Genomic DNA, 15,012 nt, shown 5'->3' on the forward strand with positions numbered 1-15,012 from the left:
CTTATATTAATTGTCCTTTTTGAGAAGAAAAATCTCTCCCTCTTTAAAGCCAACAATCTTGTGGACCAAAAACTTCATGTCATTCTAATTCTAAAAATAAAATTGAATCCAAAACAAATTGCAATTGCAAGCAAGTGTAAATAGTTATTAGCTTGTTCATAACAAATTTAATCCTCCGTTTATAAATATGTGGGTTGAAAATTAGAATATCTCTTACTTACATACTTTGTCACAATGAAGTCATAGAAGGATATAATTTACCTCTTAACTTCAGAGATTTTATAATCTTGTTGAGATTTTATAATCTTGCTATCATATCTAACACAATTCATATTTATTCTCATATGTGTTATCAATATTCATGCAAAAGATAATAATAAGACACATAAAATTGATTTAATTAAATTATCTTTCTCTATGAATAAAAGATTAAACATAAATTAAAAATAGAGGAGACGGAGATTACCATTGTCATCTTTAAGCTCTTGATGAACCTTTTAAATGTGCTTTTTCTTTTTTTAGTTATAAAAATACCGAACTGCTGCAATACACACCATTTCAATCTAAACTATTTTTTTTCCTCTAGACATTTTTGAAATAATGACCTAAACCTAAATAAAAAGGAGACAAAATTGAGTGAATAAATAAGGTAACCCATTAATGAAGGCTCCTAATCGTATTAAACGTGAAATTTTTGTTAACAAAAATAACTAAAAAAAAGAAAAAAGTGGATGAAATTTTCCTACATGAATTGGGCCGAAAAGTGCGTACGAATTGTAGAGTATTTTAATCATTTTTAATTATAACTCATAGAAACAACGCTTGAATTATAGTCAATATTAATTATTAATTTTATTAACCATACATTATCCTTTTATCATATATTTTGAGAGTATTTTAATTTTAAAAATATATGTTTTAGGATTCGTTAATTTTTCTACTATCTCTTACCATATATTTTTCTCTTACCATATATGTTAGAGCTTCTTTATTTTAAACATAATAATATAATAATTGAAGGAAATGAGTCAAAAGACTTTAGTCTATTGCGAAAATTTTTAATGAAAGGCAAAATAGTTCTTCACACTTTTAAAATATTGTAGACGTAGATGTAGATTAATATACATTCACACCTCAATTTGTCTAAAGAAAATTACAGCCTACTCGTAAGGCACCATTTTGGAACAATGCTTGTAAACATGTTAGAACATGTACCGTGCATATGATGAATGTTGATCCTCTATAATTACGAGTAAGTGAACACAAGGGTCCAAGGATCTTTCGAGTGAGATTGAAATGGCTAACCCTTTATCTCTTCAAGGATGACATATAGAAACCTTGCATAAGCATATGTGAAGGTGGCAACATAGTATTTGCCATCTCCAAATTTGTAATTAGTTCCTTCACTTGAGATGGCAACATGAAAACTTCATCAGCTTGGTTTTTAGTCACCCATTCTTCTACGTCCCTGCATAAAGTTTGATCTCAGCCAAGGAGCTTTTGAATGGGTTGGTACAGGAATCATTGGTAAGAAATTGCATGATTGAAATAAGAGAAGAAAGGACACAGGAACAAGTAGCAAACTATAATGTTGAAACAGATAAAGTAATAACAAATATCAATGAATGCCTTTATTTTAGCAAGTCTTACAATTTATCTAGATAAACATTGGTTGGATTTCTAATGTAATATACAAAATCCCGCTTGGTAAGGCTCCACTTGGCTTTTCTACGGTAACAACAGCAACATCTTGGAGAGTCTTCATAAACGACTTCTTTTCAAATCGGTATCTACCATCTGATGCTATTTACAATGTCCAACAACAACATACCCAGAAGGTCCACTAACAGTATACTTGTTTTTCAAAATCATCTCAGGAAGTCAATAAGTTAGAATGTAGTGCAAATTATTTTTCAATATGGCAACTACTTATAGTACAGTTCTTTGAAGCGCAGATAACAATATGTATCTTGTACGGTCCAAAATTTGAATACCAACCTCCTCCCCACCACCCCCTCAACTTACTCTTTTTGTTCCCTTGACCAGCATAAAGGAAGAGATAGAGAAAGAAAACATATAAATACATCTAGATGGCATCAAATTACAGAAGAAAAGGCCCGCTAGAGTAGAGAAGCAATCACCTTGGTTCAAGTTCCATGTCGTTGATGTTTGCAGAGAATAATAGCTTGACAATGGGGTACATATTAATCTTGGCAACTGGTTCTATGTTATGCGAGCAATACCCATTGTAGCACCATGTGTTTGGGTTTAGGAGAACAATTTGTGAAAGTGGACTTTTGGTGTGTATATCTCTGACAACAGTCCGAAATGTTAGTTCATCTTGTGCAGCTTCAAGCAATTGACGTGAGAACATCCTTTCCAAAGTATACTCCCTGTGTCACAGAGTGAGTTTTATTAATACATCACAACATCAAAAGCAATCAATCAATTGTCCCTCAAGTCCAAACTAGTTGGAGTTGACAATATGAAAATTTTCTATATCAATTCTACTCCATATGGGCATATTTCATTCCAATACACTGATGTAAAGTCTCTTAAATAAACTAAGAAAACTCATGATAAACACCATCTGTAACTATGAAACAACTAAGTCTTGATCACAACTAATTGCATCAGCGATATGGATCATTTGCATACATTGTCCTATGAACTTAGTTACATTTGTATTGCTTCTCAGAAATTGTATGCCCTCATGTAATGTTAAGTCTAACTAGTCTGCTTGTAACACCTGAAAAATCAAGTGTTAGATTGGTTCTCAAGGCTTCTCTTATAATATGCTTTACTTGCGCTACTGGCACCTAAGTTGGATGTGATCATTTTTAATCTTGTAAGCTTTTAACCTACACGCATTCATCTTAACATCAACACTTTTACAACAATCATCTTCAGAATATTTGCATTAAAGGCCCAACATTTAATCTTGCATAACATTGCCGGTCCCACAAGTGCTCTGTAGAGCTTATCTTTTATTTTGTTAGGTACCTGCCTTGTGCATAGCACGTCTTGTAGAAATAAATGAAAGATAAAGGAAATAAGCTCTATCCTGAGCACGTATCTCTATCAAGGAATAACTTCTCTCAGATGGGCCAGCATCCAATTCATGGCACTAGAAACTATTTAACATTTACTGCACCATTGACAAGGTTACCATTCTCATCTAATTTTCAGTTTTCAAAAGAGATAAAGAAAGACATCAATTCCATGAAATGTCAATGTGAAAAATGTCAAGAAACGTATAACAAAAAGGACACATCTATTTAACAAAATATCCTATTTACAAGCTCCATATGATTTCAAGCTATGCTGCACGGACTCTTCAAAAATATTGTGGCACCAGTGCATCCTCTGAAACTGCACTACTTCTAGAGGATCAGACCCACATCCGTCAACAGTTTTGAAGAGTCCAAGAAACAGGTTTTAGGAACCACAAATTGGGAAAAAAGTTTTGAGTTTAGAAGAAAAATATTAGAGAATGCCCTACAAGATAAACTAAATACAAGGGGGCAATGATAGATGGTTACCTAAATAGATCATTCAATCCACGGACAGGCAAACAGGTAGATATGTTAAATTTGTATAGTCGAACTCCATCATCCAATGGTGCATTATCACTGGAGCAAGGATATGATCCAATAAGAGATGAACATTTAGGACATAGAAATTCAATCCACTTGACATCTTTGGAAAGATTGGAATGTCTCAACATAAAAGCATCCCCAAGGCAGCCTTTAAGAAATATTTTCTGCTTCTCTAAGAGTTCAGTATTCATTTCATTTTCTTTCTCCTTTGGAAATCTTTCACTAAGAGTATTAGTACAACAGCCGTTATCGTGACTTCTAATCTGACAGACCTCGAAAGAACTTCCAACCAATGACTTCATTTTGTCTTCATTCTTCCAATTTGAAGGTATGCATGTTGAACTATCGTCATCTATCACCATTTCAGAAACTTCATTTCTTGGTTTCACCCCAACATTTTCTTCCTCAGGACGAGGGGTTAAAGAAGTCACCTTGGCTGAATTCATCTGAGAATCATAAGTTTGGTACCCTTTCGGCTCAGGAAATTCACAGCCGATGAGGTCCTCTTTGCATATAATAACAGATGCACCAGTTATAAGGCAAACACCAGCTATACAAGAATATGATTTTGCAAATTGCATGACCAGCTTTTCACTTATACCACCAAACGAGCAACAACATGTCCCAAACCAATTGTCTGCAACATCTTGCCAGTCGACTGATGGCATCTCATTAAATAATCTGCTAAAATATAAATATTTAGAGACCTGCAATGGCAATCATGTAACATAAGTAAGGAGCATTGCCTGCCTGACTGAGAGAGAGAAGAGCCTACCTGATACCCTTGGTTAACTTAGTCGAGCAATTTCCGCAGTAAAAATGAACTTCCTCTTTAGTAGATAACTTCTTTATTTCTAATGCAACAACGCAGAATTATTAAGAGGGAAATGAAATAAAGGCAAAAGAAGCTCAATAAGTGCCAGAATGACTCACAGTGTACGTTAAGCAGTGATCATATTTATATGCCTAAAACACTAAAATTGAAGGAAGATAATATGACAATTTCTGCATTACAATTCAGAAGTCCCTCAACGACGGTAGACACAAATATATAAAGAAGATGACATTAACCATAATAAAACCATTATAATATTGCTATCTGTTCCTTTTTCTTTTGTCTTGGTATCCAAAGAGTACTATGTCCTTCACATTCTTTTATCAAGTGGTCAACACATTTTTAGAACTTTGAAACTGTATTTCTATTGTCTAACGTTGATTCAACAGACATAACCACATTATGCTGATCAAATTCAGCAATTTCAGTCTTGCTACTTATTGAAATACCTAATAAACATACAAAAGTGAACAAGCTTTACACATAAATGGTATGAACTATTTAATCCCACGGAAAAATTTATCTGTCCACCCATCCACTACACAAAAAAAAAAAGAATGAAAAGTCCCACTCTATCTTCTGCAAATTGACAGCCTAGGTAGCCTTTCATGAAGATCAAGAAAAGAATCAATAATTTGTTGCTATACTATAGTATGTTGGGGATACATTAAAATAGCACTCCATCCATTTCAACTTATTTGTTTTTCTTTCATTTTTAATCCGTTTCAAAATGAATGCCTCTTCAATTTTTGAGCAACTCTTTAACTCTAATTTTCCGGAAGACAACGGAGGGAGTAGCTAAGAGAGTATAAAAAATATACTAATCTATGAGTATAAAAAAAAAATATCACAATCATATGTCATTTTATCTTTAAATATGGTAAAAAAAATTATTTAAAAATAAAGGTCTACATTTAGCCCAATCCAATGTGGACCATACCCCTAACTCGTGGAGGCAGAGATTACTTTCGAAAGACCCAAAGCTCAAGTGAAGCAAATGAAAGTAGTTATGTGGATTAATAAGAAATGCTGTACAAAGCATTCTTTTATAAAAAGAAAACATAACAGTAACAAAAGAGAAATAATGAGGTAACAAAATTACACCATTTTCACATGTTTTAAATTATACATAGTATATCTTGAACCTCCTTCGACCTCTTTTGTGTTTAAATTTTATTTTCCAAACCTCATTAGTAAAAATTTATACATGATTAAAATTATTTTTTTAAAAATATTTAATACGACCTCTTTTGTGTTTACTTTTTATTTTTCAACGCCACTGCACTAAGGGGTCGTTTGGTACAATGTATAAGATTAATGCTGAATAAGGTGTATTAGTAATGCTTGCATTATTAATGCAAGTATTAATAATGCTGGTATTAGTTATACATACATTATTTTTTACGCAACGTTTGGTTTGATGTGTTAAAGATAATATATATTTATATAATTTTTATAAAAATATGTTTGTTTACCAAATTACCCTTAGTCCTTCCTTGAATTTTTCCTTTTACATTGTATTTTCAACTGTGCAAGAACTGGAGAAATGGAAAATCCACTTTCCATCTCTTCTCTGAATTCAAAAATTCCGGCAATGAAACTAACAAGAGCAAACCAAGAAAAAGGCACCAAAATTCAATGAGCAGAACAACTACTCAATCTTGAAGACAAATCCAAGAACTCAGCATAAAACTCCTCTGCACACACAAAACCAATCTACAATCTTGCAAAAAAAAATTTTCCTTTATCCCATAAACAACTAGAGAGAACCAAGAGAAGTGTACCAAACATGCAATGAAGATGTAGAAAAATGGACAAAAAAGAAGAAAAACTATAATTGTTGTAGTAGAAATAAATGGGTCAACCTAATGTCATGGTTTTTGTCGCAATTGCTGTCTCATTTGCCAATATTTGGATCCAAACTGTTGTAATATAGTGGGAAAAGAACGCGGAAGAATAATTTTAAGGGGTAATAATGTCATTTAATAGGTTACTACATGTGTTAAAAGCTTTGTATTATTAATACATGGAAAATGATGATTGGCAATACACACTTTAATACACAAAATACACAAAAGTGTGCATAACTAATACAAGTATTAGTTATGCATAGTCTAAAAAAGATACCAAACATGCTACTATTAATACACAAACTATAATGCACGTATTATATTTTTAATACACTCTACCAAACGACCCCTAAAGCTCCTACTATACTCGGGGTCCGGGTAGGATCCAAATAAAAGCAAATAATTCAATTTAAAAAAAATAAAAATTAACTGACCATTATTCACCGAAAATGGAAAAAAATTATCTGACCCTGAATTTTCCCCCTCCGGTTCATGTAAATCCAAGTCCAAAACAAGTGGATGATCAACAGGAAGAAGAAGAGAAACTTTAACTTCAATATGATCATCAAATGTTCTACAATTAACCGGCACTTCTGGGTCAATTAAAACCCTAGGAACCCGGACTCGAAGTAAAGTCCCGGTTTCTACTTCGACAGTGAGAAGAGATTGCTCCATAAATAAGTTGACTGATATGCCGACACATCGAGGTTTCAAGTTTGGATTGAAAAGTATTAATCGGAGAATTGAAGTGTGTGATTGAGCTTCCCATGTGAATTGCCATTTGGTGGTTTTAGGGTTTGCAATAGTAGAGGCGGGAAAGACGAGTTTAGTTGAAGAAGACGACATTTTTTTCTGCGTCTTTTGATTGTTGATTTGGCTTTGGGGGGACAAAATTGAAATTTTGTTAAAGGATTTTTTTTGGGCTTGTTTTGGATAGGTTTTGTTTTAGCCCAATGGATAAATAGCATAGCAATAAGCTTACCTGAATACGCTACCCGACGAGAATCTGAATTAATCGGATTTTAATAAAGGTATCAAACATTAAATGAAAAATAAAAAAAAATAATTTATGAAATGACATTGGTGTTTTTAGCAGGGGCAAATCACATAAATATACTAAGTCAATATTACAAAACATATCTATATTATTTTTTATTTATAAAATATAGTTTTTATTTACGAAATCTATTATCTATTAAAAATTATTTTTTCTTTTAGTGACCTCCGCAAAGTAGATCTTTTTTCCTCTACCAAGCTGCGCACCAGTCGAGTTTGTGCCCTCTACCAGATTTGTCAAGCTTTTCTTCGTTAATTTATTTCGTTTTCTTTCAACTAGTTTAGAGATAAGAGGGATGCTGCATTGCTTTTTCGTCTCTTTTCAGTAACAATGGTTGGCAACTAGTCTAATGCCCGCAGTGCACCATTATGGTGCTGAAAGAATATTTATTTTACACATTTAAGTCCCAGGAAATATAAAATCAGTAAGTGGCCATTGAGCATAAATGTTCATCTCTCAAAGTATGGTGGAACCATCTTATCCGGTGATTACGCCTTGATCTTCTTGCTTACTAGTTTCGAAAGCCTTATCATATCATGTTCCATGAGGTGATTACGCCTTTACCTTCTCATACACTAGTTTCTATATCCTTATAATACCATGTTCCCATGAAGTATTACGCCTTTACCTTTATGTACATCTATTTTTATACCCTTATCATACCATGTTTTCATGAGGTGACTAAGCCTTTTCCTTCTCGCACATCAATTTTTATACATAGTTCGTATCATTCCCCATGAGGTGATTGCTCCTTTACCTTCTCGAACATCAATTTCTATACCCTTATCATACCATATTCCAATGAAGTGATTACACCTTTATCTTTCCGCACATCATTTTCTATACCTTTATCATACCATGTTTAATTTCATGAGGTGATTAAGTGATTACCTTTTCGCACATCAATTTTTATACATAATTTATACCATGTTTTCACGTGAACATCATTTTCTTGCCGAAAAATTACTGCACATAATTAGAATCTCACTTTAGACCTATAACATGCCTTCGATAGAGTTAAATTCTATTGACAGAATGATATTAATAAGGGATAAGCAATTTATATATAAAAAGGTAGAAATCGTGAAGTTCATTTGGAGTGAGTGAATTGTGGAATTGAAAAGTCAACTGGAGAAAATTAAGAGAATATTAATCAGATAAGTTACTCATGTAATTGTTGGAATTTGGTTTATTCTTCTTTGTTTTTTTGCAAAGCTTATTTATTAGGTTTTGTTAATTTACTATTAGTAGTTTAATAAATAGAAATATTTAGCAGATTTTATAATATTAACTCTTAAATTATATATTTATGTGATTTTTCCTTTTAAAAGTATTTGATTTTAAATTTTTATCATGGCTTAATAAAAGAGGAATTTTCACAAATAGTATCACCTTCTTGTTGATTTACTATGTGTCGCATAATTTTTATAATTATGATAGGTGGCAAAAGTTCTGAAGTGTGGATTGTATCTCAGATTATAGCCTTCTCAAATTTGTATTGTATTACTAATATCTCAATTTTAAAGGCAATTAAAACATGAGGAATTAGGATGCATATCGAAGTTTCGATTCCGATTTTAACGATAAGTAAAGGTTGCTCTATAAATAATTTGACAGTAATTTCGGTATATCGAGACGAAGGTTTGAATTTTGAATTGAAAAGTATTAATTGAAGAATCGAGATGTGAGATTGAGCTTCCCATGTAAATTGCCATTTGTTGGTGGTAGGGTTTTCTTCAGTAGTTGCGGGAAAAATGAGTTCAGCCGAAAAAGAAAAGACTTTTTTTGGATTTGTGGAACTACAATTGAATTTTTGTTGAAAGATGTTTTTTGGGCTTGTATTTGATGGGTTTTATTTTAGCCCAATGAATACAGGGAAAAGGACATGGCGTGACTATTTTTTTAAAAAAATGACCCACATTTAAGAAGGTGGACATGCTGTAGCAAGTTGATTAAAATAATTTCTCTTTTTAGCCATTTAGTCCAATTGGGCACATGCAGTCTCGATACTCAATTGATATACTTTTATACCACATTGATACACTTTTATACTATATTGATACACTTTTTAAAAAAGATAAAGGAAATTCTATGCAAGCACATGCAGTCCCTATACCCAATTGATACTCTTTTATACCACATTGATACACTTTTATACTACATTGATACACTTACAGTGTCTGTATACTCAATTGATACTCTCTTATACTAGATTGATACATTTTTAGAATGTATGTAAAAATTATATAGAATCGTATAAAATATGTATCTAAATAATAATTGTAGTTAAAAATTGTATAGAATGTGTATAAAAATGCTATAATTATTATATAGAATATGTATATGTATAGAAATTGTATCATTATTATGTATAAATATATATCTTTAACAATTGTATTATATTAAAATTATATGATATTATATTTTATTGTATAAATAAGTAAAACTAAACAAAACAATCAGTATGTTGTTTCAATAATGTTGATGAATGCAAAATAATTTGGAAATGTTTTAAAAGAATGTCATTCTTTTATTTAATAAATATTTAAAGATATTCTTTTACTTTTATCTTTATTAAATCTCTTTTTTTATTTTTTAAATTTCATACTCAATCAAAATATGTTACATAAAACTAGAAGGACGAAATATTAGAAAACCGGTTAATATGACGGAGAAGTGCCAATTTCAAATCTAAGTCAAAAAAGCACATACACATTTGACATTATTAACGCATTCCTAAATGGAGTCGCAGTCTCATGATTGGATTAATTCCTAATACTAATAAAATTTGGAATGTGCAACCAACGCGTATAATATTGAAACAAAAAAAAAAAAAACTCAAACTGTAAATAAGGGTGCGGCCATCCCTTAATGGCTATTTACTGGATTTTTAAATTTAGGTGCTAATTTTATAGAATTATTTTAATTTTAGATGTTATTTTTATCCTTTCTCCATGAATAAATAACATAGCAAGAAGTCCAAGAAATAGTTCAGGGGATGACATACCGATAGTTTTGATAATTATGATATGTGATAAAAGTTTTGAAATTCGAGTTGTATCTCAAATACAACCATTTGAAATTCACTAGTTCAGGGGATGACATACCGATAGTTTTGATAATTATGATATGTGATAAAAGTTTTGAAATTCGAGTTGTATCTCAAATACAACCATTTGAAATTCACATTGTATTTTAGATCTGAAATTTGTGTTGCATCACTAATACAATTTTTTTTTTTTATATTTATTCGGTCAATTTCGTTGTATTACCTCAATTTAGTTAAATATACTGTATATCGAAAGGAAGGTTTGAATTTTAGATTGAAAAGAATTAATGGGAGAATTGATTGAGCTTCCCATGTGAATTGCCATTTGTTAAAGTAATGGTTTTCAGTAGTAGAGGGGGGAAATATGAGTTTAGGTGAAGAAGAAAAAGAATAAGACATTTTTTGATTGTTCATTTGATTTGGGTGGACTAAAATTGCATTTTTGTTTTTGAAAATTATCTAAAATATTTCTACATTGATACACATTATTCCTTCAATTCTTCTTCCATTATTCATAGATTTCATCTTTTTATCACAACCTTGACTTTCAATAAATGATAATAAAATAAAGCTAATTTTTTTTTTATTTTTAAAATTCTTTTATAATCTTTTTTTTTTTTTTTTTTGTAAATATGACACATAGTTTGAGAATTAACTTCGCCAAATAAAGTATTCAATAGGAAAAATGAAAAATGGGGAAGTACAACATTGTAAAGAAATGTAACACTTTATCAATTAAAATCTCGACCCAGTTAATAGATTTAGTTTTATTATATGTGAAAATTATATTTATATGTATTTTTTAGATTGTTTATTGCAAGTTGTAACTATATTTTTGTATAACATTGAACTATAATGATACCAGAAGCAAAATTAATAAACTGAATCAACACTAATATCAACCATGGCTAAAACAAATTACTTTATTTACTGCAACAAAAAGTTATTTGATATCAAACAATTATTGGTTAGCTTATTTTCAATATGTATAGTGACAGTTTTTCATTAAATATCCATTACATAAACTAAAAAAGATATGTAATATACAACACCATTTTTCGTATCAATTGTCACATTCCTAAAATTCATTTCATACAAATATGACATATACGAAACTTCATCAATACCAATTTTAATATCAATTCCATACATTGAGACCCCCCTCTCCCCTCGAATTTTTTTTTCCTTAAGTATGACAAGAGTATAAAATGACTTTAATAAAATTTGTTAAACTAATTCTTGGATATCATATTATGTATCATTTTCATACACAAGAAACAGTTATAAGATATATAATTTATATAGAATCTTATATATCATTTCATAAATTGAGACCCCAAAAATAAAAAATTATTTAAAATATGACTTTGTTATATCTAAATTGATTTTAACTTAATTGTATAAAATAATACATGAATAATAGGTTGTATACAATTCACAAATTAAAAATAAATTATTAACATATAATATTTACTAACACCAATTCTATTGTTAATTCAAAAATCATGAATTAGAAAAAAATAGAGATTGAGTAAGAATGAATTATGAAAAAAGAAGAAGTATTTGTTTTTCTTTTTAAAAAATGAATATAAATATAATTTAAGAAATAGAAAAAAACATGCACATTAATAGGTTCCATAATTTTAGCCCACATAATAACTAACTCCTATTAAAATGGAAGTTTTTTTAATTAGCATATAAAAACATTTTATTCTTAATTTTGTTTGTTTTAAATATTTTTTTTTTAAAAAAAAACTTGTTATTAGTTGCAATCTAAGAGGTCTTGCTATGACTTGCAATTTATAATCTAAGGAGGTATATTTAGATTTTTTTTCCATTTTGTTATATGATTTTTTTGGGCTTGTACTTGACGGGTCTCATTTTAGCTCAATGGATAAGTAACATAGCAAGAAGTTCAAGAAATAATTCACAAAATGATGCGTGGTTTTCAGAAAGTGTTCGGTCTTGAATTTTTCAGAACTATTATTTATGATTTAAGATTTCGTGTTTAGGATGAAAAATAAGTTGTGGCTTCAATGTTTCTTAACTGAGTTTTGCCTTTATATGTGACAATAATTGTCGACTATTTCATAAATATATGAAGCTTCCTGACCACCTTATATTGGTCATTCTCATATTATATTTAAAATCACTCATCAGATATCTCGACTAAGCTAAACATCTCAAGCTAAAAAAGTTAAAGAAGGTTTCAGAGTTCATGAAGATTATTCTAAATTGGTGTCCTTGTAACAAAAAATCAATACTTATAGTAGTTGTTGAAGTATAGAACACGTATATATACAACATATTTTTTTATTGTTATTCGTTTAAAGGTGAAAGTATCGATAATATGGGAATAATATATTTCCAAATTAAGAATTCAAAAATCGCTAAAGAAAGGGTTTAGAAAACATATTAGTGGACTGAAAAGCGATCATCTTTTGCAATTAGAAAATATATTGTAATAATATATTTGAACTATCTTTCAATATCAGAATATCTTTTGTTGACTTATTTTTTTTCAATTTACCCCGATTGGTTCTACTACTAGTATATTTATAATCTAGCTAAATATTATATATTTTGATTTTATATTTTTGGTGCATTCAATTTTTCAAATAATTTACTTCTTTAGAGTTTGATCACCCTTAATGAAATTTTTGACTAATTACTATCCAAAGGAATAATAGGAAATTCAATGTCAATATGCTAAGTCGGAAGAGAGGAGAGGTCCGACGACGAAGGAAATGCAATATTTTCTATCGCTCAAACAAATTATTGTTCAGAATAAACAAAATCTAATATCAGGATTTGGTTCCCAAGTTTAAAATCGCCAATGAATTTTTTTGCCACGAAGACTCTCTATCTAGATTTTGATGATCATATGATCATCCAGAAGCAAATGCATCTAGACTTGTTCTAAGTGAAGTTAGTATAAAACAATACATAGGTAACAAGAAATAAAAGAGAGATTTTAATTTTGAGGAAATTCAAATTAGAGGCATAAAAGAAAATGAGGAAGGGTAATGAAACAAATAAAAGAAAAAAGGCACGCAGTTGAAGAGCATCAAGAAGTAGCAGTTGTTGATGATGGTGCTATGCCATAGACCTTGAAAACGATATCCTATTCGCAAGCAATGTATATTTTCAATGTTGTCACGGTCAATAAATGTGATAAACTGACAACAAAGTATGAAAATTCCAAGAAGAAGCAAATTGAAAAAAAAAAAGAGTTGTTATTTTACAAACCCCCAAACTTGCCTAAGGAACAGACTAAATTTATCTATTTCTCAGTGATAACTTAACCTGAATAGATAAAGCAAGTAAAGTAAATGGTACGATATTTATTATGAAAAATCGCGCTCACAAATGATAAAATGTCATGACCTGCACTCTTGCAGGATTTAACCCAATCTTCACTAATGCAATAAGACTTAAACAAAGTTTAAATTACAACTCTTCCAATCATAGGAGCTAACTTTAATTCCTATCAATACAACAATCACCCTTGATTATTGAAACCATACTTCAAGTTATCCTTAACTTGAAGTAATAATAATCAAGAAAGCAATAAATTACAACTCGATTAAACAATATATAAAACTAGACTTAGAAAATGTAAAACATATTTCTATGTAATAGGTTCTATAATTTGGTTCTTTGTATTGGTTGCACTTTAGATCTTTAAGTTAAAATTTTCCCAAATATGAACTCCATCTATTTGGTTGTGTTCTGCCTTTTGCTTTATGTATTATAAGCTCTGTGTTGGAATACCTTATGTATTCATACTTCTAAATTGTTCTTCGTAATTAAGTAGACTTCTAACTCCACAAGAACTCCCATGGCATCTTAGACTCTCTTTGTCTATTTTGTAGTAGTCTTTTTTATCACTTGTAGACTCATATCTGCATAATTCTTTGTGTAGGCTTCTTATCTTCATTAAATGAAAATCCTGAAATATAGGTGTCCCAATGCATATTAGACTTAGATAATGGAATAAGTAGGAACCACCTGCTTCATGCACACGTTTCATTATTTTGTTAATCATCAAAATGTTCATTCAATAAATTATCTTTTTTATGATGACAAAGCTCAACTCCCTGTGTGTTGTATCTTACCTATTTTGTCAGTTTTTGAGTGTCAAATCTGAGAGTAGGTCCTAGACATAATCGATAATCGAAGCCATCACTCACTTGGAAAAATCACTTGGCTTACATCATGAGCAGTTAATTGTAATGAGTAGAAGTAAAACATTTTTAAAATCATAAAAAAGAGAATTCGATTTGAAAATTTATTTCATAAACGACAATCTTTAGGAAAACTTAAATATGGAACAATCCCAAAAATATCTGCTAGATGTTGAAAACATCTTAAAATTAACATCGATATAGATCTATGAAGCCTCTAATAACATGAATCAATTTCTACTAGGAAAAGTACTTGGTTATACCTTAAAACCTGAAGAACATCTAATCATCTATATAAGTATGTCTTCCAGAAGATGAAGGGCTCACCATTAACTGATATGAATGGACCTAGCCGCATGGACATCTCAAATGTAAGTCACAAACTCTACATCATTTAGAGTCCAAGACTATCAATACAATAATATATATATATAT

At 30.3% G+C, this 15,012-nt stretch overlaps 1 protein-coding gene across 1 annotated transcript; it reads right to left on the minus strand.

Annotated features, from left to right (window-relative positions):
- Nucleotides 1-466: 466 nt before the first annotated feature.
- Nucleotides 467-7,224, minus strand: LOC107868166. Its single transcript, XM_016714771.2, has 5 exons — nt 6,719-7,224; nt 4,375-4,453; nt 3,543-4,280; nt 2,142-2,393; nt 467-1,468 (listed from the first exon to the last, which is right to left on the minus strand). Exons 1-5 carry the CDS (start codon nt 7,128-7,130, stop codon nt 1,309-1,311), a joined length of 1,641 nt encoding a protein of 546 aa, XP_016570257.1. The 5' UTR covers nt 7,131-7,224; the 3' UTR covers nt 467-1,308.
- Between the last annotated feature and the right edge of the window lie 7,788 nt (nt 7,225-15,012).

Source organism: Capsicum annuum, chromosome 4, assembly GCF_002878395.1.
Source record: "Capsicum annuum cultivar UCD-10X-F1 chromosome 4, UCD10Xv1.1, whole genome shotgun sequence".
Lineage (NCBI taxonomy): Eukaryota > Viridiplantae > Streptophyta > Magnoliopsida > Solanales > Solanaceae > Capsicum > Capsicum annuum.